At 41.2% G+C, this 26721-nt stretch overlaps 1 protein-coding gene across 9 annotated transcripts in view; it reads right to left on the bottom strand.

The window, feature by feature from the left end:
- Window positions 1-26721, bottom strand: part of UNC13B (unc-13 homolog B) — a 212485-nt gene that overhangs the window by 82103 nt on the left and 103661 nt on the right. For 3 of the 9 annotated variants that reach the window (XM_040540263.1, XM_040540267.1, XM_040540266.1), the window contains exons 2-8: window positions 19069-21632; window positions 13843-13865; window positions 7450-7496; window positions 3367-3445; window positions 2587-2592; window positions 1630-1704; window positions 912-1131 (exon numbers count right to left, since the gene is read on the bottom strand). In XM_040540263.1, coding sequence (XP_040396197.1) covers window positions 912-1131; window positions 1630-1704; window positions 2587-2592; window positions 3367-3445; window positions 7450-7496; window positions 13843-13865; window positions 19069-21526 — 2908 coding nt within the window. In that variant the 5' untranslated portion in view covers window positions 21527-21632. Of the gene's footprint in view, window positions 1-911; window positions 1132-1629; window positions 1705-2586; window positions 2593-3366; window positions 3446-7449; window positions 7497-13842; window positions 13866-19068; window positions 21673-26721 lie in introns of those variants that run through there. The other 6 variants (XM_040540265.1, XM_040540268.1, XM_040540270.1 and 3 more) reach the window with 4 other exon arrangements.

Raw genomic sequence — 26721 nt, 5'->3', positions numbered from 1 at the left:
AAACCAGATGCCTAAAATCATACTTTTCTCTCTTTTTTAGGAAAAAAAAAGAGAGAAAAATCAAATCCTTTTAAACTTCTCCATTGTATGTGCAAGGTCTCTTTTACTATGCAAATTATTAGCTCTTTGCTTTCTTTGAAGACAGGGATCAGGTTTTGAACATTGCAGAAAAACGAAATAAACATGCAGAAAAACAAAATAAACAGAACTACTAGTAGTAAGATGAGATACTGCCCATATGCTTAAATAATACCTTCCTATCTGACCTATCATCCGTCCTCATTCAGATTCAGGTCTCTATAGTGACTCAACCACAGGGCACTCCTATTCAAATGGCAACATGCCTTGACAATCCACACTTGGTATAGAGAATCCTGGCTAAGTCCATGGGCAGTATCCGCTAAGCAGGAACCCACTGCTTAAAATCCGGTAACACAGACTGAACATTTAAATAAAACCTGACTAGGATACCAGGGTGTGATGGACAGAACAAAAGTCTGAATATCCAGCTTAGTAGCCTATTCACCCGACCTCCTGCCTCTCTTCTGTGCAGGAAATGCTAGCAAACACACCACCTGAGCTGACACAGAGAGAGATTAAACACATTACACAGGATAAAACAAAATATATATATATATGTGAAAGAGTCAATTACTAAACCTTCCTTTAAAGCACACAAAGTACAACATTGCAAAGAAGTTCTCCTGCATCACTGGAGCTGCATCCACAGAGCGATGGGAGCAGGTTTAGACTAATGGTACCTTTTCCGAAAAAACAGTCATTTTAACAAATACATCTTCACTAATCACTCAGGTATCACCTTTATATTTAGGAAAGCTTTTGTAACACTTCTTGAACAGCCACGCTCCGCCGTACCTCTTGGGACAGAAAGCAGCAAAACCGCTACTCACTCTGTAAGCAGTCAGCGTTGAGCAAGTCTTGGCACTTCTCATGGCATTTGACTCCACATTCAGCGCAGCGCATTCCCTGCCGTGCAATACCCCATAACAGCCCCTCACATTCATAGCAGTAGGTAGGAGTTGTGGCTGTCCACACTTCAAAGTTGTGTGGGGTTGTACAAGAGATAGGGTAAATTAAGGCTTGCAAGGTCTTCTTATAGACATGAGATTTCTGAAATACAAGAACACACATAAACCAACATCCAGGAAGGTGAATGAACCTGTTTTTGCTAGTTAACACATGGGTTTTAGGGAAAAGGCATGAACAGTGCAGTTTATCTACACATTTGGAGCAGCCAAATTTATCCAAATTCAACTAGTGACAGTAGAGAACATACTTTCAAAAATGTTTCTCCAGACATTTAAAAGAAAGTGGAAGAGATGGAAGAAATTAAAGTTTGTGGATGAGGAACACTTTACATAAAGCAAGTTTAGCACACTGTCTCCCATAGTAGATAACACAGAAGGAAGTAAGTTTGTATTTTTTAGGATCATATCTGACATATTAAATGTTACTTTTTACATGTTTAGTTTCTGTAAACAAATGATACAAGAAGCTTTGCATCTATATTTCTAGACATCTGTGAAGCTGGCTCTGCATCCCAAAGAGCCAAACTCCCCTAATTTGCTTACTGAAAGTTAACATGAGCCAAGCAACCCTCCCACTTACCAGCTCTTCATCTTTGAGAGATGTTCTAGTGGCCATTGCTGAGGTAATTCCGGCTTTCCGGGACTGAACCAGTGACTAAAAGGAAGAAAATTTGTTATTCACTACCAACGTTCAGAAATGCACTGGTACTACATCCCCAAAGATGTGAGCAAAGGCACTCTGTCATGACAGATACCAAGCCTATTACACTGAAGTTACTTTCTTAAATGATAGCTCACATCTCAAAAGAGTCAAATGCATGCTCTGGGAGGTCTCCAACTAGTTTTCATCTGCCCACAGGCAGTCTCAAATTTTTATTTGTTTCTCTGGTAATAATGATAACTGGGTTCACTTCTGTGTTCTGGTAGCAATGGTAACACTGGTATTGCCTAAGATAATTACGTGGGACTCAATCTTCTATATTTAACTTTATTCATAAACAAAAGGAGATTATTTTGTCAGTTTAAAAACATACACAACACTCCCAAATGTGACAGTGAAAGGATACAAACAGGACAAAGGGTGGGTTGGGAGCAGGTTTGAATGTGCTGGTAAGTCACATTCATTGGCCATCACTGAATGCAATGAACAGCATATTTCCCTGAAAACTGACCCTTTCACATCACACCCACGCCGTTCTGCAAGGTTGTTCACCCTTGAGCAGCACAGCCTTTGCAGCACCTAACACTGCTATACAAAGATGAAGGCTGAGAAAGAAATTAAGGCCAATTAAAGCCAGCAACATCTATTTTGAAATCATCAAATCCCATCAGAGACTTTCAGTTATGCTGATTTATGCTATTTGAAGACAGACCAAAACGTTCATTCCATCAGTGATGTAGCAGGACAGAGTGCTGAATATGCATGCACTGCAATACTGCAGGTTCAAAATAAAAAGCATAAGAGCAGAGGGAAAATAAGGTATAATAATTTTTGGTTTTGGTAAAGGCTTGTTAGATTGTCTTAAGCTCCACTTACCATGGCCTATGGAGAGAGAGAATGAAAGCATACAAAGGAAGCAACACAAGTTAATGCCATCATTGCACAGGTTTAGAAGACACAAGCAGATAAGACACATTAGGCCTCCCATGCATAAGCTGGCAGAGAGAATTGTATGCATCTTTTCACAGGAATTGCACGATACAGAAACTTTGGTCTTTCAGATGTTACAGCATCTCTCCCAACTATGAGTGTGCTACGTGTACTGATCACACAGACAACGGAAAACCTTTTGTCCCAGAGAAGACTTATTTCACCATATCACACAACCATAAGAAACTTGTCTTCCTTACTTTCTTGGTTCTTTTGCTTCCTCAGCACAGGAGCCTACTGGCAATATTTCAAATTACTTTAAAAAATCCAAGCACATATGTTCATTTATCTATCCTTTCAAATTCCAACCTTCTGTAAAGTTGCCAAGTCTCACATGGACATCATAACTTTCCACAAAGTATGTGATTTTTAGGAAAATATTTAAAAATAATGCAGGCCCAAAAATAATCAAATATTCTGTGTAGAAAAAGAAGGAAGATGAACACGAAAAATATCTTAATTCTGCCAAATGAATGCAACACTGTATGAAACCATACCTTGTTCTTAGAGATTTTTCCAAGCACAACTCCTTAAACCTTCTTTGTAAGAATTAATTTAACTAAGCAGGAAACTTGCAACTCTTTGAAGTGACAATGAACATTACCATATGTCAAAAAATAAAGCCACTTGCACCAGTGACTGTGTAGCAGAAGAAAAATCTCTTACCAGATCACTGACAAGTGGAATTGGCTTTTTTTTGCGGAGATCAGGCATGCTATCAATGCCATAGAGACCACCTGCTGGCCTGGAATATCAAGAGGAAAAAGGATTAAAAATCTCACCAGCAATGTCAGGCAGTAAATATGAACAAAAAGCTTCCTTAGAACTCCATTCTCTTTGCTAATATCACATTCAATAAGAACACGAAGAATCAGTTCACTGCAAACACAATTTAATGATAAACCAAACTTGTTTAACCACTTTAAAAAAAAAAAGGCATTTTCCCCATCTCAAGGCTGAGTGTCTGAGCTACCTCAGAGCAAACTGTGCACATGCCTGCAGAGCATCCAGTCGCTGCCACTGGCAAGTGAAGGTGGGCTTATCCCCACAGCTTCCTTGTGGCATGAATTTGGCAAAAATCCTCACCTAACAGTAGAACCAGAGATCTGCAGCAGTCTCCGTAAAGGTAAGAGGGTTGGCACTGGTAACCTGTGTATTTTGCTGATTTGGTATGCATATATATATACATATATATATACACATGTATAATACATGTATATATATATGGACAGACAAAATGATTTAAGACACCACAGCTACTAGAATAGGTAGCATGGGACAAACTACTCTTACTAATATTCTACATATAAAAGATGTACATGGAGTTACACTTTTAAATGATCTAGAGAACCAAATTCGCACATGCCATGGAAATTGGTAGGCTGGTAAGTGACTACAGGCAGCCTGCTTTCCTTGGCAAGCAGGGCCTACTCAAATTTACACTTAATATAGCCAAAAGTCAAAAAAAAAAAAAATGAGTAAGTCTAGGAAAAAAACAAATGATGACCAACCACCTGCACTATAGCAGACCACGCTAGGATGGAGAAAGATGTCACTGCACAACCTAGCACAAGGCTGTGTCAAAAAAGGGCAGGTGTCTATTATATATATAAACATGCCATAGTGCTGCAATGGTAAAATTGACTTTTTTGACTGGGCATAGGAGGGTGACACATCCAATCCGTGGCTGAGTTGACAGATGCTGCTGGCTGAACAAGTCTGGTGGGAAGGCGAGCAGCCAAGTGTGACCACATGAACTACCCTTGCCTCCACATGCAGCATTAGGCATATTTGCATTACAGAGCTGTGCACAATTCTTTGTGCTCCTACATAATGAACAAACCCCATTCACAGTCTGCTACACTGCTCTGCCAGCAAAACGCGAGCACTAGATCCTGCAGCTGGGAACAGGAGACCAACTCAGGCATGAAAAAGATGCAGGTTTAGTTTACAGCAGTTCAGTTAGTTTAAACTGCTGGAGTCTCTGGCAAAGAATAAGTGTTCTCTAGTACAGGAAATCCTTACAGCAAGGCTACGTGGTATTTCTACTAAAGGCTATCCTCATTTCCAACACAGCTCCAGAAAATATTTTTGCCCGAGTTACATTGCAATAATCCCTTCTTGCTTATAACAGAAAGATCTGGCCCAAATCAACAAATAATATATATAAGCATAAGAACTCAGCACAGTCTTGCTGAGATCAAACAGGATTTTTTTCTGCTGTCCTAAAGCTACAAAATGCTGCCTGATATTAGCAATACTATTTTGGAGTAAAATAGGTTTCACAGAATACTATTTAGATGATGTCAAGAATTCCAGTATTATTTAAATCACAATAGAGTTTAATTAATTGCTAAGTTTTGGGTCAAAAATTTGGGTCAAATCATTATGAAAGCATATGCAAAATATAAAGGGAGCATCTATAAGAAGAAAAGATTCAATAAAATAGTCACAAGTAAAAATCTACAGTCAATGCCCCTGTTAAAGTTAACAGCACAGCTGGGAAATAACACTTCTTTTCTACAGAATTTTCAAAGTTTTTTTTTTCCCCCTAATTCAATTGAAAGGAAACTGTGACACTGATGTTTCCAAGGGAAAAAAAAAAACACAACATACTAGAATTGTACGTTTTATAATTCAAGACAAGCCTAAACAAGATATTGTACTTGAGAAACATGTCTAGTTACAGCCTGGTTTCTTGCAAAATATTTATGTTAGACTAAGGTTTTTGCACCTGTAAAATAAGAGAACCGCTTCTAAGCCAGACTGACAGAGAATAGCAATATTTGAAAGGTGCTTGCATTTTCCTCTAAGAGAGGTGTCTTAATACTTACATAGATATATACTCAGATAACCTGCTATTAGCTTATTAATAATAAAAAAAGTGATTCTTAATTTTCAAAATTATTTAGCTTGTGCTTTCAGCTACCTCAATCTCTATTCTAGCACAATCTCTACTTTGCTTTACACAGAGTTTGTACAGACAGAAATACTAACGCTGCTTCAAATATGTACACCATGGCTTCATATACAATAGGGTAACTCTCCTCTGCAATGCCTGCAATATTTATAGCATTATTATGGAGTGCTATATTGGGAAGTGAATAGCATCTCTGTGTGAGAATATGATTTGCACTAATAAATGAAATATACAGATATGAGATATTATACCCAGAAACTGATCCGTAATAACAATTGTGTTGTTTTATTTTTTTTAAGCTAGCTTTCCAAAACCTGCGGTTGCAGACAGGAAGATACTATGGCATTATGCTAAAAGTGCAAATAGCTTGAAGCTATTCAATTCATGTTCTAATATGACCTTTATCACAAAGGATCTTACAGTAAGTCTTGAAAATTTAAGGAAGCAAAGATTGTTTGTGATGACAGAAGATGATTAGTGACCTCAAAGGACACTACTTCTCTAATCTTCACGTGAAAGAACTCCAAACCTAAGTGCTTTAATATATGTTGTGGCTAATTAAGCCACAATGTGGCTAATAGTGGAATTAAAGGTTCACCATCCACCACCACTTTTTCTGGAAATCTCTTGCATGCCGGGATATAGTAAATAAGCCATACTTTCATCAAAACTACTTTACTCAATTTGTTTTGTTAAATCTCCCATATAAGAGGAAGAACTTACAGACTAGAGCAAACATGGCCTTGAATGGACAAAATAAATTTTAACTATTTCAGGACTGCAGTTGTATTCATCTTTCAGGCTAGGAAATCATTTCGTGAGTCTGCACCAGTAAACTCAGTGCATCGACTCCTTGTTAAAGCAGAAGGTGCTGTTTATAGTTCGAATAAATCACTGTCTTCTGCTCCTGCTAATTGCCACTTTTCCAGCAAAGTCTTGGACTCCTTATGAAAGCATGGGGTTGCTAGGCAGCTCCAGGCATCTGCAGGTGTGGAGGAAGCTTTGTGGGAATACCAACATTACAGAACAATGACTCCCAAAGCAGAAAATCGTATAATGAAGCCTCTGATTTAACTTTGCATTTTATTAGGAAAGCTTACTTCAGTACTATGAGAATTAACTTGTACGTGCAGCAAGCCAACCTCTTGCTGAGATACCAGGACAAATCTGCTGCTACATCAGCTCCTAATGAGTGCACCACTACCAAACCGTATCGTTCTAATCACGAATGAGGCACATAACCTAGCAGCTTGGAAAATGCGTCGTTTCTTTTTTTTCCATAGAGGATTCTAGGGAAGCTACCATGCTGGCACCTATTATGCTGAGTAGCATGCTGAAATTACACACAATCAGAATTTGTCTGCTTCATTTGCTGAAACTTGTGTGTTACGGAAAGAACAGTCTCTCATTCTCACCTGCGTAAAAGAGGTATGATGACCACTGTTTGAATGAAAAACTGCAATGATTTCCAGAGCTACTCCAGGTTTGCCTTCTACATTAACCACAGGCATCATTACAAAGACAGAAGGCTTCCCCAAAGCTACCTTTATTTCTAAGGGGCATTACATTAGAGATTATACATTGCAACTAAACCCTTGTCCTTAACCACAGATCTCCAGAAGAGCTGCACAGCCCACCTCTAGCTGTTTAAAAGGAGACTATAAAATGTAGCAGCAGCCTGGCTCTAAACGAGGTACGGCTACCTGATTATTCCCCAAACCAGACATTAAGAGCATCAGTAGTGCTGCTTCTACTTAAGTTCAACTGGAGACCTCAAACTATACTCTAACTATAAACACAGCGAAATGAGGTCTCAGGATAGTACTTACCCTCCTTTGAGCCAGGGTGGTTTTGATGGATCAGCCTCATCTTGACCCTTAAATGGGGGAAGGCAAAAGAAGAATATGAAATTAGCTTCTGAAAACACCAGAAAAAAAATATTTAGCTTATATGCTGAGTAAAGGATAACAGACCACACCGCATGAAGGCAAATGCATACAGACAGTCACTCAAGCACCTCCAAAGGCCAACATATGAGGACAGGTCTTATGGACACACAGGCTATGAGATGTCATTGAACACCTAGAACCGGGACCAGAAGAGCCTGTTCAGTGCACCTCCTCTTTCAAACGGAAGTCTTAAAGATCATTCTATGATCTCTTCCCTTCTTGTTTGTTTGTTTGTTTGTTTGTTTTTCAGCCCAACAAAAGCATGAGGTATGGTAGCACTCCTGTTACTACAGGTCACCACTGACATGAACATGGTCACAACGAGGACACTATAAATTAAAAGCACCTGTGTGAAATGCACAAATGATTGATCAGCATGATACTTTGTACAAGCACTTATGAACTTTGTTCACTCTCAAATGTAAAGACTCTCCAGCCCCCAAAGCTGGACAGTCCCAGTGCAGCTCCATCCATTCAAATGCAACTATTTAACTTCCAAGAGGTAAGGGCCATCACTTGCAAGAAGGATGGAAGCCACCACAGGCAGCAATATCAGGATTCATTTTCATGAATTCAAACCATGTTCTTATGTTCTCATAGGAGTGTATTTATGGAGAGATTTTGTTTCTTTGAAAATCTTCAGTAGATCAATTAGAGATGAGAAGTGTTCAAACATTTACAACCGGAGGAAAAAGAGTTTACTGCATAAGGGGAAAATGGTCTATCTGTAACTGGAAGCATCTTTGTTCCAGCTTACAGCTCATATATTCTCCTGCACACCTTGACAGAAAAGCTGGTTTCCAGCAGTAAAATATGATTAAGGAAGACACATGGCTAATATCTAATACTCCAACCTCAGATAATCACAACTGCCAAGAGGACTTGGACACAGTGGAAAACTAAGTACTTCCAGCCATGGGACATACAACCAGAGAATCATCACAATGTAAAGGAATACCAGGAATTAAGCTCAATTTATATGCAAGATAAGAGCAGACAGCCCCAAAAGGTTCATTTTTTTGTTCCTGTGCTTTGGATGAGCTGTGCAACTTCAGGTTGTTCACATGTGTCAGACAAGGTCTCCCAAGAAAAGTAGAAATAACCAAGAACAACAAGTTTCTGCTTGAGGTCTCAAAATCAAAAGCCCAAACTTCCTACTCATTATTTCTAGAACTCCATAGCCAGACAGATCTGAAAACTACATATTTTTATTTATTTTAAATAGGTGTGAGAAACACGACCTATCCATAATCGAATGTGCTCCCCAGGTTTTCTATGGGATCTCAAAGGCCTGCAGACCAGGTAGCTGCAGCCTGGACCCACGGTCCAGCACTTGTGCACGTTTGCCACGTACCCAGAGCTGCACGCCAGGTTCCAAGCTCTTTTACCTAAACGATCAATGTACACACACCTTCATTTCAAGCTGCACTCCCCAAACCTCTCAGCCTGAAACCTGCATTTTCTCCACAGGGACTTGGCTCAAATGCAGGTCAAGAGAGCAGATTTTGTGAAGCAAATGCAACCAGATCCTTCAGAGCACAGAAGGGAGGACATCCCTAACTTTGCCTTTGAACACTTGGAAGAGCTGCAACAAGAAAGCAATCATCAAATGGAGCGACGTTTTACACTGGCCTGAGCTCCACAGATCACAAATAGCAAGGGCAATACTGCAGCTCTGAGCCCACTAGATTATCAAGAACTATTTTCAAGGAAAAAAGATTGAGCTCTGTTATTTGAGCAATAACTATCTCCTAAGGCAACTGAGAGTCAACAGAGAATGGTAGAGAACACTGATGTGGGGAAGGTGCGATTGGGAAATGAACTTCCATCACTCAGATTTTGACAAATGCAAAGTTAAAATGCTGGGAGTCCAGATAAACTGCACTTCTGCTCATTTATCTTCATTACTTTTGCCAGGCATTTCAGACATGTAAATAAAAAGAAAACAAGAGAAGAGGAAGAACTTCTGTAGTGACGAGATTAAAAATCATCAAGGTAAAACAGCAAAAAAAACAACAGAAAGAGCTTTCCGTAAGTGACAATATTGATGTGGGGCCAAAGCAGGCGATGGCTGTGTGGAAACAGGAGTTATGACCAGACGAACAAAAGTAAAGAGGTTAATTTGCTCCAGGCAGCGTTCTCCCTGGGGAAATGCTGAGGAAACCAGCGCCTGACATCCATCAAACAAGGGCTGATGCCTTAAGACTGGGGAAGAGCCAATGCAGTACCCACAGCTAAGGCACTGGGAGAGGAGGAAGGAAATGTGATCCAGACTGGCACAGGCCCATTATTGGCTTCAACAGCTTGAAATAATTCATAGCAAACACAAAGGAAAGAATTAACATGGAGGTAAGGAAAATAGGAAATAAGGAAAATAGAAAAAAAAATTACCATATATGGAACACGAGTTTTTGAATGCATCAATTTGGGTTTGACATAGCAACCGTTTTTCTTTAGAGCATAAAAAGACTTATCAACTGAATTTTCATTTCGACAAAAAAAGCTTTGATGAAACGCCATGTGACATTAATAAGGCTGGATAAGCTAAGAAGGAGTAGGGGAGCTTTATGGCGGGTAAACAAATTACTAGCTGAGCCATGGACAACGCAATAAGGAAGTTAGTGGGAGTAAGGACCTGCTGATAAAATCTGCTGATGACAAATATGGGAGAATCATCAATACAGAACAGAACTCAGACCTTGATGGAAAAAATTGATGACACTGAAGATTGCAACAACAGATTAAATATGGTAGAAATAGAAAAGTCAGAGCACCAAAACCTGATGTGAATTCTACTGCACACAAGGGGTTCCTCAGTGGAAGAACAGCAGGTGAAAGCAGACTTGAGTTCTAGTCATCGCACTGTGGCCATGAGCCACTATGATACAGTCATGTAAGGAGAGAATATCATCTATAGAGGATATCCGCTGAAACATCTTCATAGAAATAAAAGCATAAGTAACACTGTACAGTGCTGGCAAGACTCCTTCATAAAGGCATGTACAATCTTATTCTACGTCAAAGTAAAAAGAATTTACACAAAAATGGCAAAACCAGTGTGAGGATACAAAGACAATACTGTAAGAAGAGAATGAGACAAACCACTTACAAAATCAACCTTTTTCTGTGTTTATTCAGTGGAGGGGAAAACATACAGCATAGAAGAAATTAGGCTAAATAAAAATGGGGGATGAAAATTAGGTGTCTAACCATGACAGTCATGCAGTAACCTTTCAGAAGGAAACACAGACACCAAATCTAACCAGTTTCAAAGAAGGAAGACGGGCAGTTTATATAGGAGATAATGATGATATGACACATTGCCAAAGGGCTACCGGGCACCAAGAAACCCTCTGTAGTCCCTTGTGGCAGTGATGTATACAGTTAAAGAACCAGAGGCCACGTTACCTAGAAGTGTTGCCACAGAGATTATTAACAGGGCACCTCCAGGAGTGCCAGTTAAACGAATCAATCCATAGTTTATACCCCTGTTATAGACAGGAACATTGTAGACATTCCTCTTTGCTTGAAGGCAAATGGCAATGGCAATGTTTTAGGTGGAATTGCTGTAGCTGGGGAGTTTCCCACATCTGAAGGCAGCAGTTGCTGCAGGACACAGGAGGGAGGGCTCCAGGAGCTGCTCTGGGTCTTGTCACCAGCCACAGATCTGCCCAAGTCTAGCCCAAGACAACAGCCAGGCTCACTTTGAGCCTGAGCAAGCAGAGAAAATGTTGGGAAAGATGCAAAGAACATTTGGATGCAAAGGAGATCTGGAACAGCTATGAGTTTGTTGATTTGCTTTTTTAACACTGTTCTTTCCAAAACAAATGGAATGGTAATGTTGACACATTTAACACCTAGACATGCACATGCTACAGAGAAAGTAATTTTATGTCTGGCTTCTACTTCACTTCTCTGAACTGTTGTGTCACTGGATCTCTCTTTGTAAGCAGCCAGACCAGTCTGAATCAGGATTTTTTTTTCCCCTGATCTCCGGTAAGCACTAAAGAGATGGAGCAGCAAACATAAACAAAACTGACCATCACCTCTCCATTCAGTTTTTGTATTTCTGATGTTGATGGATGACAGTTTTACACCCACTTCCAACAAATGTCTTCGGCCAGGGAAGTGCCTGTCACCCCTAGTAATGCAGCATGTTAACTCGCAGGAAAGGATGCTGAAAAGTCGTCTCGAAGTAATCACAGTTTCTTACCAACCAAGAGCTGCTTAGCCAAATCATGTCAGTGACAGCAGCATAAATTGAAATGGATTAAAAAGAGCATCTAAGGCACAGTATTCAGTCATAGGGAAGACAATGTTTACTGAAGCCTAAGAAGGCATCTAGTAGGAGTTTTGCTTATTCAGGAAAAGCAGCAGCCAAGATTACAAGTAATTTGAGAAGTTATTTAAAGCTGCAATTTGCAAATTTTGCAATTTATCTCATACACAGGAAGATGTTTCAATTGAGAGAATAAACAAATATTTCTGTAGAAAAGAAAGTCCATAAAACAGAGGCGCAGCCAAAAAAAATCACCAACTCTTTCTTTTGGAAGAACATCCCCAAATCTGTTAGCCAACTTCAGGACCACATAAAAGTCTAAACACCTAACTTTCCATCACATTTACGTATTGTGTCTAGCATGTTGTCCTCTTCCAGAAAGATGGAAAGCATGGAAAGCTGCATTATTTCAACAGATACGGAAAACAAATCAGTGACTTTTTATTTGTTTTGAAAATCATTGTAACTTGTTTTCAAATACCATGCTTGGTTATTAAACCTCTGATACCTAAATTAGCTATAGATGAATCTGAATCAGGCAAAAGCAACTGTTTCAGCACCTAAATTAAACTTCTAGTCACGCCTAATTAGATCCTTTCTTCGAGGGTATTAGCAGAATCAGACTAAGCTAAATCATCCCAATTAAACTAGTTGGTCTTGTGGTTCAATATCTTTATTGATTCAAGCGTGATGCATTTTACATGGATCCAAAGCTGCAATGAGCAGAAGGATTATTTTAACATCAGTGCGTTCAGCAACAGCATCAATTTAAAAAACAACTGAAAAGCTACAAAGGAAGCTCCTTCCACCTGATGAATCTTCCAGTACTAGTTTTCCACCTGATAGATGAGTTGCCTCAGGGGATTGGTGTTTCTGCACCAAAGCCAGAAGAGGACAGAATTTGTCACCAGTCCCAGATATGTCTGCACTTCCAATAAAGCGCTAATGGATGGACATTTGCCAGTAAGAATGATACAAACCTCTTGATACACAGGCCGATAAAGCTTAGAAATGAGAAATCATCAAACTCAATGGATAGGATCTACATGGAAGCCAAAAAGCCACACAGTGTTCAGTCTGCTCCAGGAAGGTAATTTAGTCTGATCCATACAGCTAAGGGAGAGACAGACGCGCAGCGGGCACCTAATCCATGCAGCATAAGTTCAAGAAAATAAAAAAAGTAAACTGAGAATTTAACAACCAGAACTTTCTCTACATGAGACACAGTCACAAACACAAATTAAGATGTTACACAGCAGCCAACAAAAAAATTATGTGGATCCTCTTAGAAGGAAAGAGTTATATGTTGCCCTCAGGCTGCCCACACAACTGAGCACCACAAGCGGAGAGGCAACAGGTCCAAGACTGGAGAGGCAATTAATACCTACAGCTGATAATTAGCTAGTTAGCTAAGTATCTGATATTAGCTGATAACACAGCTAATACCTACCCTCGAGCACTGCCCTGCTCAAAGCAAAGTGCAGCCCGGAGCTAGAATGGCATGGCAGCTGCAGCAGACACCTCCCAGCACCCGTAGTCTCACTTAATCTCAGTATTACAGCCCATAATGGTACTTTTGACTTTGATTACTGTAAGCATACAGAACAATTAGTGATGGAATGAAATAACGCAACTTAGGAATAATGCAAAACGAGGAAATGCTTGGTTTAGGCAAGATTCATAAAGAGGAAGACTGGAAAAGACAAGACAAACCATTTGTACTCTGCACGTGGTGCCTCTGCACACTACGTGCACCCCACAGAGCACTGAAGAGCGGAGACCACCCAAAGCATTCATGTTTTCTCTTTGTACGAGGTACTACGCACTGAACAGACTCTTAACTCATACACAGTGTTAACATTTCCTCTGACAACCATAACATGCTAAACTGAATCTCAGCGCCGCAGCTGGAGCAATTGGTTACATGAAGACAAGGCATGCACACACAGGTGTTTCAGAAAGAGATGCTGGTTAGAAGGGACAACGTGTACAACCTGGAGCTCTCCTCTACCTCCTTCTGTGAAGAAAAAAGAGAGAAGAAGGAGAGGAACAAAAGTTAATAGACCGGATTTCTGCCATGAGCTCTGTAAAGTGATTTCAGAAAGTGGGGTAAACATTTGCTGTGAGTTGACAAAACATTTGTGCAGCACCAAGTTCTCCATGTGCTTCCTGGGACATACACCAGTTAATCTCTATGAATTAATCTCAAGTTAAACTCTGATCAAATTTCACCCATAACTGCACATGCATTAGAACATATGGTTTTGAGAGCTGATTTTTACAGAGTTTTGGTTTTTTTATTTACTCAAGAATTTTAAGTAATCTTAATACAGCATTACAAGAGGATTTATCACACTTGAGAGAGAACCTGTATTTAATACAAAGAGGAACAGATTTGTTCACCCTTTCCCCCCAGAGTACATCTACTATTTCCATTTGAAGCATCCCCCTTCCTTCCCTCCTCGCCCCCCATACATTTTGCCTGTGACGAGGAAACTGGTAGCTCCCACGGAACACATTTTGCTTTTGCAAGTACCATAATGCAAGGAGATATTTTCTGGCTTTATAAATCCAGGCAATTCTCCTCTGAGAAAAAATCCAGAAGCCTCCTACACTAAATCTCATGTTTATGGATAGGCAATTTCAAGGCTAGTAAAGTTATATGGGAGTCATACTAAAACTTCCGGTAGAGACGTGGTATCTTGTAAGACTTCCAATCAGATAATTCTGTATTCGCACAGAAGAGTCATATTACTCATTTGCTAATGAAAGATGGAGGAGAAGGAATGTCTTCATGGCAACGGGGGCCACTCAGACGGGTTTAAAAGCTAAAATAAGTTTTCAAAGTTGCTCCCTGTACGGGTGTAATTACACACATGCAATCACTAAGACAGGAAAACAGAGAAGCTATTTTAACTCAATCACTAAGGAGAAGTCAAATTACTTCAGCAAATGAAGTGGGGGATTGGGGGGATTGTAGCTAAAATAAAAGCCCTACTTTCCACCTTAAGACATGCCTGCATGGATCCTCAGCAGGAGCACCACCTCTCAGTGGTGCCCGGTGACAGGACAAGAGGCAATGGGCACAAACTGGAGCACAGGAGGTTCTCTCTGAGCATCAGGAAGCACTTCTGTGCTGTGTGGGTGACTACGCACTGGCAGAGGTGGCCCAGAGAGGCTGTGGGGCCTCCCTCCTTGGAGATCTTCAAAAGCCACCTGGACTGGCCCTGGGCACCCTGCTCTGGGTGTCCCTGCTTGGGCAGGGGTTGGACCAGATGGACCCAGAGGTCCTGCCCACCTCAGCTATTCTGTGATTCTATGAAAGCCCCTGGACCACCCTGCAGGCCTCTTGTTTGTGAGCCAATGGAGGAGAAAACAAGCAGCAGCACGCTGCTGTCTTCTGTGCAACAGCCACGTTTTGCCAGTCAGCTCCACACAAACCTGCAGGCCTGGAGAAGCTGAGGAAACTTGGGGTCCGTCCCATACTCAGCCAGGAACGTGCGTTTTTGGACACAGACATTTCTGACTGTTCCCCTCTAAAATAACTTTCTGCACCATCCTCTTGCCTGTGCCTTTCTATAAAGCAAAACCTTCTCAGCTAGGCAGCCCCATTCCACTTCAAGTCCTTTTTGTCCCTCTCTTCAACAATCCCCCCAACCTCTACAAGCCCAAGCCCATCCTCTCCTGACTTGGTCCCTTTGGTTGTCTCCATGTGTCCCAGGCAGATCCAGACTTCCCTCATCCTTGGGTTTCATCTCCTTTTGAACCAGATTCCTTCCTGGTACCTCCTGAGCCTGTGAAGTCTCTGAGTGCAGAGGATGGAGAAGACCTGGACTCACTGCCACTCTCAGGTCTGCCATGGCTCCGTCGTGCTGAGCAGGGAAAACCCAATTTTAGTCCCTGGCTGGAAAACACTGGGGACAGATGGAGTGCAACAGCTTAACTGCAGCAAGGTACTAGCAAGCATACGCAAACTACACATTTTTCAAAGGCTTATTCACTTCATTTATTTGGGGATGGTCTTCCACAAATAAACACTTGACAAAGATCTACCACTGCCAAATTTTAAGGTCAGAGGGCACTAGAGCTTCTTAAATACAAGTCAAGCTAATTTTGATACAAGCAGAGCAATGAAACTTGCATTAGACTCGTTTTGGGAAATACTGGATTAGCATGGCTTAAATTCCCTACATATCTTTGACTTCTGAGCCCCTTCGGTTTAAAGCTAATAGGGATGGTTTCATGCTAAATAACATTTGGCAAAGCTCAGAGCCTCTTGAGGCAAAGACTGAAAATCTTCCGATAACACCCCCTTACAGGAGGTGTGCTCACAGCATCATCAACAGTGACTAACCTGGTTAACCCCCAATAATAGAATTCTTTCACCGTTCCACTTCTGAACATTTAATTTACATCTACAAAAAATCTGTCATTTCAGGATGGTGGGTTTTGTTGTTGATGTGGTGTGTTTTTTTTTTTTTTTTTTTTAAGAACACACATAATCAAACCATCTTTACCTAATTTGCTTTTTTTCCCCTTCCAAATTAAAACTTTAAAAGCTTGCTCATATTTTCGGGGAATATTTTAGTTTCTTTTTTGAGTTCAAATTAAATACAACTATTTACATACATCTGCTAACTTCTAAATTGTTCTGGTAATTTGCATCTGTGTACAACTATAAATAATTTAAACCATTATGCCAGTGCATCATCTCTGATTCACCAAAACACACAGACTTACTAACACCTTCAAAGTTATCATCTATTCCTTTGCCACAGCCTGCTGCCAAGCACATTTAATAAAATACCCTGAACTTGAACTTTCAATCAGGCATAAGTAAGACAGTGGTTCAGGCTCAGAACCAAAAAGCCCGCAGGCAGAATTTTTTCAGAGTTTTCAGTGGACCTGACCCAGGACTTAAAAGCACAGTAAGAACAAATTAATATCTTTAAAGTAGGACATATGCAGGCATCTGCAGCTGGGAAAAACAATACTTCCACCACCCTTTTGTTGCACTCACAGTTTGATGCTTTTTCCAAAGGAAGAAAACAAGAGCTTGGCCCAAACTTATTTTAGGTTGGGCACAACTCAAACAAAATTGTTGCTTCACTTTCTCAGAAAACGCATGCCAAAACATCCCTATTTCAAACTGAATGATTGTATGATTAATTTTGTCCTGCTCTACAGCCCTTGGCAAGGCTGCCATCCCCTCCTCTCGTTCTAGCCACTGCCAAGAGGTTACTTACCCACTGCCTTTCTCTGCCTGCTTGCTCCATCCTCTGCTAGCACTGCTGTTTTGGTGATGCCCCTGTACCTCCTGCTCCAGACAGGGCTGCTCTTCCTTCCCTGCTTCCCTGCCTTGCCCCGATGGTCTGGCTGCTTTGCTACCTAACCTCTCTTCCATTTTATTTTTTTCCCCAAGCTCTCCCTCTTTTTTCATCCCTCAGTCATTTTTTTCCAATACCTTTGACTCTTTTGGACTCCCCCAGTCTCTCAAAGCACATTTCCTACACCGTGATTTCATCCCGTGCTTATTGGTGTAACCTCAGTTGTCACATCAACCATATAGATATGCCTTTACATGAGAATCACAAACATCAACTCTTCACATAGGAAAACTGAACAAGGGAGGCTCAGGATGCCAATCCACCCTGGAACCATATTTCAGACACCCAAGTCCAGCTGTAATCATTATCTTCCTCACCGTTCTGGCTACTTCTTGCCCTGTGAACATATCTGTACTGCTCAAAATCCATTGACACAAGCAGCCTCCTCTCACAGTTGGTGAAGCCTCAGAAATAAGGTATTTCAATATTTTGTTGCTCTGTGGCAAAAGCCACTGCCTCCTCCCTAGGTCCTAAAATTAGGACAGGACAAGACTAAGATTTCTGAATGAAAAAATAGGTCAGTTTGATCTTTACTATCCATAACTGAGTGATTTGAACATTCCCTTGAAAAATAAAAATAGGTATATACCTGTGCCAAGCCTGAAAGATATCGTAATGCTTGACTCATTAAAAACCTATTGTTCCAATTAACTCTGCAATAAGGACCTCACGTAAAATGAGAAAGTGAAGAGATGATAACACGCTTTATGATCTGCATAACTGAGGTCACTACTACAGAAGTCAAACATGGATTGTTTCCTCAGTAAAAGTACAGTCACTAGAAAAAACACTCAGAGCAAGACAACTTTTACGATAGGAAAAAGAGCACTGGTTATTCTAACTTTCATAAATGCAATGAGAAAAGTGAACAAAAGATTTGATGCAAATGTTTGAGGCTTGAAATAAGGAAATGAAGATTGCAAACTGTAGTTCCAGCTTCCACCGCTCCTGAAACCATCAAGCCTCTTCCCTTAACTCTGTAGTTAAGGGAAGTAGTGATTTGGACAGAGATGCCACAGAGAGTCCTCTTACTGCCTGGAGAGGGAGCAGGCAGATGGACCTAGATTTCAATGTTAGATTTGGTTTTACCAAATCAAGGCCTATCAAAACACTGCCGCTCAAGGCACGTTGATCATTTCCATCTTCCACATCCTCAGGAAGGGGTTAATCAGCATTGCTCCATCGCTGCATCAGCTCTCATCTGTTGTGGTCAAACACCTCTTTATCTGTACTGGTAATAAGGAATGTAGCTCCACAGAAATTGAATATTATCTCATGGACAAGTTACAGAAAAAATATGAAAACACAGCTCTCAACTTTTTTTTATATAATTATTTTTTATTTTTGTTTTTAAGTTCTCTACTAGGATAACATCTAGCAGCGATTAACACCAAGAACTCCCACTTCATGATGGAGCCACTTGAAGTCTGGAACCACTCAACTCCTAAAACTGCAAATCCAGCTACTTATAGCTCAAATGCACACTTAGTTATCGCATCTTAACTATTATATTTAACAAGGAACCAAGTCACGAATTATGATGAAAACCCCTAACACCTGCTATTTTGAAGATGCATTGCAAATCTCCCTCCCTCCCCCTCTCTCTCAAAAAAGTGAAACTTCCTAATTTGCATTCCAGTGTGTCGGACAACAAATTTTAGGGCTTTTTTTTGGTCAGTACTGTTGTACAGTGCATGCAATTGCTCTCATAATCATCTCTGAATTTCTAAGATAGTTCTAATAAACTGTTCACCCACAGAATGAGATGTTGGCTACTGGCTGCACAAAATACCTGATTTTGATATCTCTTTAAAAACATTTATTTTCGTTTACCTGAATTTGTTTCCTCAGCAGAAATCCAGTTTCCTTCCTGTGCTAATTCTTTTAACAGTCTCCTACGCATTTGTCTCTTTTCCCTTAGCACATTTTTGAAATTGTTGATGCATTTGTTCAGGTAGATGGTCTCAGCGCACACCTTTTCAAGGCTCACGGGTCTGCACTCCTTTCCTTGCTCAGGCAGAGAGCTCGCATCTAGTCCAATCTCATCAGGAGGTGAGTGCTGCCCAGCAGGAATTTCACAGTCCGATGACGGCATCAAACATGAAACAGGAGACTCACACGGAACTGAGGAAAGACTGGAAGGAATGAACTGCATTTGAGCAGACGCATCACTATTTGCAGTTGTGTTGGCCTGGCTCTCAGAGGACTGACTAGGAGGGGTTTCTGCGAAGTTGTCGGAGCTGCCACACATACCTGAACTGGTCAGCATGAGTGTATTGTCATCATCCATCTGTAAGCCACTGTCATTTTCCAAAAGCATTTCAGAATCGCTTGTCTCCAGTTTGTTGAACACCACTTGCAGAGCAGACCTGAAGTGATGAATGGCTTTCCCGAGCTTATTAGTGTAAAACTTCATGTCTACAAGATCAATGTTATCCCGGGAATGGTCAAGGAAATACTGGGAATTTTCCAGGACATCCCTAAAGACCTGATCAGTTGGATCTTGATCATTCAGGTCCATTTGGATCATATCTTTCAAGCTGTCGCTACTATCACCCATTTCATCCGTTGTGTGATCATAGCTAATGGTTGTCACCCCACTAGAAACATCTTCCCTTTGAGTATCAGCTTTCTCCACATTGGTGAACTTGCATGGGGTATCACAGTCTCTTTCAATTCCTTCTGCAGTTATCCTCTCATCTTTATCTTGAAGAGAAGAGCCATTCTCAGTGCCACTCTCAGTACCATGCCTGTGTTCACTTTCAGTGCCTGAAGCACACATCTGGCTTGCACGACCCAAAGACTCTGATGAATGGCAATCATTTCCATCACTCGGTTTGGCCAAACCAGTCACCTGTGGATTTTGTGGAGGCTCACAAAGTGCCTTGTGAAAGTCACTCTCACGTGAAGGCTGCCCACTGCAACTTACTGTTTGTGCTTCCTTCCCAGTTTCAGGTACCAAGTTGCTTTTCTTAGTCAAGGTTGACTTCTGCACAGAATCACATCTCTCCTCTGTGCTCTGTGTTTTTCTGCTCGTGCTTTTATACTTAACCTGGCACGAGTCAGTTCGAAGGTGCCCAGCTCCATCAGTTCTCTGAGATGCATCAAGATTCAACGAGTTGCGACGACTTTTCTTCAAGCCAGACTGAGAAGAGACGGACTCTGCTTTGCGGGCCCTCTGGCCATTTTGCCGCTTTTGCTCATCGCTGGTAGCAATCCGGACCCCTGAGCTTTGCAGAAGAACAGATTTCTGTAAAATAAAGTCTCTCTGTTCACAATTGACGAGTTTCACAACCGCTGGTCTTGGTGTTAAAGGCTTGCCTGTACCAATATCTGACCTATAAGCATCTTTTATATACTTACTGCATTGGATACCATTGAAACAGTGATATTCAGACAAGAAGCTGCAGATAAGCTCTACTGTGTTTTCATCATCTTTTTCTGGAATGCCATAAAAATATAATACTGGTTCTTCCTTGTGTACCTCCTTATTTGGCTCCTGAGTGTGTGTACTCGAGGTTTTGGCAGTGGAACCACTTTGCAGGCCTTCTATCTCACTCAAGACCGTATCCACACAGCTAGAGACTTCATCCACAGAGCCTTTTATCAAGGTGAGGTGCTGCCGGAGCTCTGCAATCTCTGTCTGGATGCGACTTATTCCCTGAAGCTCTTTAACAATGTAATCAACCACATCAGCTGAGCGATCTCTCGATTGCCGTCTACGACTCTTGTATGCAGCAGGCTTTTCCTGAGGAAAGCACCCTTGCCTTTCAGCTATCTCTCTCCAGCTCATTGTGATGCTGAGGGAAGAAAGGTCCTGCCCCTCAGATACTCTACCCTTTCGTTCAGAAGAGGTCTGCATCGTATCATCAGAAGCATTTCCTTCCAAGTCCTTCTTGCTCTGTTGAACTGAGCATGGTATTTTCACATAGCCATCCCAGTTCAGTTCCACCTCACCAACACAAACTTCACTCGTGCCCTTGGAATCGTGTTCACCATCCTGATGGAACTCCCCTCCAGCAGTGGAAAATTCGGTGCTGGCGGAGCTCCTTTTAATTCCGCAAACAAACATGTCCGTTTCGATCTCTACTGGGGAGAGCTGGCAGTGATGAGCGTGATTAGGATTCTCATCTACCTGGCCTTGAAGAAGCCTTTTCATTTTGTCCCGCAGGAACAGATGGAGTCTTTGCTTCCCGAATTGCTTCCTGGCCCACAATTTTACAACAGGTTTTCTGTGCAGAAGCCCAATTTCATTTTCTTGCTTTTTCAATCTACTTCTAGTAAACATCATCAGCAGGTGCACCTGAGTTTTTCATAGTGCTACAAGCTGCACAAGCACACATCAATCACTTCCCAATGCACAACTCACATGCAGTTTTTATTCTGTCACGAAGCAGCTACCAAAAGAGGGGAAGAAAGATTACAGTTTGGTTCAGATAGAAATAGCCAAAGTAACTTAAGCAGATTTTAAAAAAAAAAAAAAAAAAAAAAAAAGCATCCACATCAAAGCAGGCAGAAAGATGATGTACTATTTAAAGTGTACAGCCATCACCTTGGTTTTGGCCACCTCCCCAGATCAGACCCTTCTTTGCAGAAAGAACTGTTTCTCACTCCTCCTCCTGCCCAGGAAATTTAAAGAGAACGAAGAGCAATTCTGTGACCATTCCCTTACAGTACCATGTTCGCAATTTCCTCTAAACTGAGATCCCCACGATGGTGTGCTTTGTGATGGAATTACCCCCCGAATACAGGATTCTGACAATTATTAAGGGTTTTTATCCCTGCACATTTCCTTCCAGTCCATCCACAGTCTTCATCCTTTCTTGATTCAAACCAAAGCAGAAATCAAATTTTACTTGGCTCAGTACCAGGTATCCCACAAGAACTGTACAAAGCCATGCAAAGTGCCAGGAAGATTGGATGACAGATTTTGAGTGTAAAACCTTTTTGCTATTTTAATATTTTAATCTTAATATTTTGCTATTAAACACTAAAAAAAAATAAAAATAAAATCTCAAAGCTTACTGGCTCCCAAGCTAACCTGCAGTTAAATATGCCACACTCAGCATATGTACGAACAGGCTGAGCTGACAGCATGAAGATTCTGCACGTCACTTCTACTCCAACCCTCGAGATTTTGCAGTGGATCATTTTCCCAATTTAAATCGCCTCTGCAAAGAGCAAAGAAAAAAATACTATGCTACCTAATTAAAACTTTTTGTGTGTCTTCTCTGCTGTACATACTAAGAAACACACAAACATCTTTTTTCTCCCAAATGTCAGGCAGAGACCCAGACAGACATCCTCCTCGAGTCAAGGTGACTGGAGGACGCCAGTGCCTTTGACATGCCAGTTTGGACTCGCTGCTGAAGCACACATTCTTTCTCATGTTCTTATTTCATGGAAGATCTACAGTAGATGCATTTAATTTTTCATTTTTGTAATTATCCAGTTCTTAAAAATGACTTTCTTTTAAATTCACAATTACAAACAACACCACACGCAACGTTCAGCCTAAGTTAAATTTCGCTGAGCGCAGCTTTATGGAGGAAGGCTTACTGCCACGTTGAAAGGAACAGAAACAGGGTTTCTAGTCATAAAACAGCTAGACCAAGAATAAGGTTCATGTCAACATGCTTTTCTCCTGCTCCATTCTCACCCTCCTTTGAGGCCTGATAATCTTGGTTCCCCTGGCATGGTCTTTGCAACCCCGAAATTTTCTGCAGAGATGGTCCTGTGTTGTCCCAGCAGCACCCTCTGGCAAGGGCTGGACCAGGTGCTGAGCCCAAGTGTTTCACATTCTCATGCTAAGCAGAGGACTGAACGCCACCAAAAGTCTGTCTGCACTGAATTATGCCTTTGCCTAAGGACCAACAAGCTCCCTCCGAGCCTTTTCACTGCCCAAAGACCAGCTCCAGAGTTCACAGAAGCATTCACCAGGTGCCTCTTTCAGAGGTGAAATAGCAATCCCCATTTCAGAAAATTAATTCAAAGCTTGTACACCTGCACTGACCGCAAGCTGCTGAAGAACAGAAGCCCTTTCTCTAATACTTCCTCCAGTTCTGCCTGACAGCCATTTGCAATATCGCCAACATTTTGCTGCTAGCGAGCATTTTCATCCCAGTGAAAATTTTGTTTTCAAAGTTGTTGTTTCTCTTTGAGGGCTGGGAAGAAGAGAAAGGTTTTTGATCTGGAGGAGACGGCACTTGCAAATACCAATCTCTATAATCAGAGCTAATTAACATGCTATAACAGAGGCTGCATCTGTGCTTCAGGCTTAAGCCCCGTAATCCAGCATCTCAAATGAACTTCCATACCTGTCCTTATGTAAGTTAAACAAATTCCCCATTAAATTTGTAAGCTTCTTAAATAAATTAAGTTTAGATTTTATACAAATTTTCAGGTCATTAGTCCATAAAGATCCATGATTTTTTTTGTTGTTTTGGCTTCATTTTTAGTATCTCATATCTAACTAATCCCCCACAAAACAGGGTTGACCTAAGAAATATTTGCTCAGGCTATCTTCTTCCACTACTTAAACAATTTACTTTTCCACTTGATAGGCTAACTGGTAATTAATGCCAGAAAAACAGTTCTGTGTCAATATTAAGAAGTGAGCCCTCAGAGAGCAAGCACCTGAATTCAGTGGCACCCTGGAAGAAGAGATCTACAGCGGTGGCTCCCTGCATGTGTTGCTTGAGGGTAGCCAGCAGAGATGCTCATTGCAAACATTTTCCAGCTTATCAAACCCTCAGTGCGAGGGGAAAAGCCTACACATGCTTGTGCAAGGACTCTCTTGGAAAGCTCAGCATTCGTCACGCTTCCTTCTGCATGCAGCTTTCAATGCACCAGAGGGGCTTAGAGATTATTTTAGTTCAAAAAAGGAAATAAAGCTAAAGTTCATTCTCGGTTCTTTTGTCTGCTCAAACGCTTGATAGCAGCAGTTTTTTACAGAGGATGCTTCTTCCTGTTGAACAGGCTCAGGACTGCAGCCGTTGCAAAGCAGGCAGCTCAATGCAAACACTACAAAGCTTTCATTTGTGCACAAACACACATATACACATATGCACACACACCTATTTCATTAGAGACTTCCAAAAAACAACAACTTTGATTACAAATACCAGCAGTACCTTTCCAGCTTGTCCCAAGAGGGACAGAAACTGCTCCCCTCAAGTCTGGGAACAAGACCAGAACAGAGCATGAGGACGCTGGCAAGGCCTCTCCACCTCTGCGTACACTGGGTGGAAATGAACAGAAATCTCTCTGCTTTCATCAAAGAGCAAAACTCTGCCACTTATAAGAAACAAGCCAACAAGCAGGTAAGAGAATCGCCTGCTTCCTCCCCACCTTGGGTGCATTTCCCTGTTCCCTTCCTGCTGACCCAAAGCAGGCATTGTGCAGTTACCTGTTTCCTATAAATGTTCCTTATTCCTTTAATGTTGGTTGTGTTAGGGTCATGCTCCCTTGTAGCACAGATAGTAAAATGACACTGAAACCTTAATAAAGGTTCAGCCAAAAAAATATCTAATTTTGATGCAAATCCTCACTGAAGTCTTTTTCTCTCTCACAATCACTTCAGAAGTCATACTAACATATAACAAGAAATCACATGTTTAAATAAAGAATATTTGCATCCTGATATCCTGCCAGATACTGGACACCCTCACACAAACTTTGTTCTGATTGCATTTTTAGCAGCCATTTCTCTCCAGAACTTACAGCTTCACCCAGTTGTCTCTGGGTGTGCAGACTGAAGAGCAGCATGCACAGGTTCCACCATTTCTCCAGCCTACAACTACCCAAATGGAAGCCAAGCCCAAGCTAAGTAGGAGTAAGATATCACTGGCTTTCTTTGGGGATGTTTGTGTTGTCTTGTAATTTCCACAAGGACAAAATTGGAATCTTAAGATTTTAAAATCGGTGGGGAGGAATGATGAACCAAACACAGCACAACTTATTACCTGGCCACAGGTGACATTTCTGGAGTATCTTTGTAACACAGGAACAATAATTACATCTCCTCCTGATATATTGGTTTGTGATCACAACAGGAGCAAAAGCATGGCACATCATCATCGAGTGAGAAACAAGAACATGAGAAATCCCATGAAGGAACAAACTGCAGCTAGGAGATCTCTGCTCGACAACTGGGGATCAGTCACACTTCACACTTACAGCACTCTCCAGAAGGTCAGTCTCCACCAGAAGCTGCAAGCCACTCTGAACAGCACACTTGCTTCCATAACGCGCTGGGCAAACGTGGTTCAAAGCAAAGGCAGCTTTGCAGTGCCTTTAGCACTGCCCCAAGCAGCAAAAAGCTGGCAGTTAAGTGGAAGAACAGGGTGTGAGATCACAGCTTCTCTGTGTCCACTGAAGCTCTGCTAAAATCTCTCTACCAGCTCTCTGGTTTTCATCACAATAAGGGAAATCGTGAGACACCTTTACCCCAGACGATCATGTTAGAAAGTGCTGGTACAAAAGGGTAGATACGATGTTCAGACTCAAAGAGGTATAAAAACAATTAACCATGGCCAAAAAGTATTTCACAGCACCTTCTCTGGCCATCAACTCACACCACCACGGCACTGAGTGAAGTCTTTTGGACTAGATTATATTTAGAGTATCTTCCACACACAGTGGTATTGTGTTACCTGTGCAAGCAATTACTATAGGAAAAGCAATAAAGTGACTGATAAATGGTCTTGTTACTTTATAAAGAACCATTTAAACATGTAGAATAACATGAACCAAAATGCAGGACATTCTGGGAAAAGAGGTTTTGGCATCAGCAAGAAAAAGAATTCATGGCTAAGGCTGCCATAGCAACATCGCCCCAGCACTCCGCATGCTGAAACATCAACTCTTCCTGGGAATATTACAGCATTTTTAAACACTTTAATTGCTGAAAGAATCCTAACAGCAAGGCTTGACAGAGATACGAACGGTTACAGCCAGCTTGGCTGACGTTATGACTTCTGGAGGTGAGCATGCAATTTCCTAATTAACATGATTTAATTTTGGGATAGATCATAGCTAAACACGAAATTCATTGCTTGCTTCTGAGAAAGCGTCTCTTTTCAAACCTTCTGATAATTAATAGAAACTAACTTTTGAGTCCTGGCATTGATTATTGGCATAAGAAGTTACAGGGCTGAGCAATCCTGTGCAAGGAACAGCAGGACTGGAGAACAAAATGTACTCCGAAAAATGTGCTCACCTCAGGGCATTTCTGTAAATGGAAGGTGCACAAGGCACACATGGCACTTCACAGTGGACTATGGAGGAAATATATCCATACTATTGAAAAGATTGTAGTTATAAAAGGATGAAAATATTTTTTTTAAAACAAAACAATGTGAGCAAAAAACTACTTCACACTCCCTTAGCAATCCTTTCACAGTCCCTTCGGAGCCCCACTGCCTGCCAAATCTCAGTCTGCGTTCCTGTTCAGATGCTACAGCACAAGCTGCAGAACTGCCTAAC

The sequence above is a fragment of the Cygnus olor genome, chromosome Z, assembly GCF_009769625.2.
Source record: "Cygnus olor isolate bCygOlo1 chromosome Z, bCygOlo1.pri.v2, whole genome shotgun sequence".
NCBI lineage: Eukaryota > Metazoa > Chordata > Aves > Anseriformes > Anatidae > Cygnus > Cygnus olor.
This window is presented reverse-complemented; position numbering and strand designations above follow the sequence as displayed.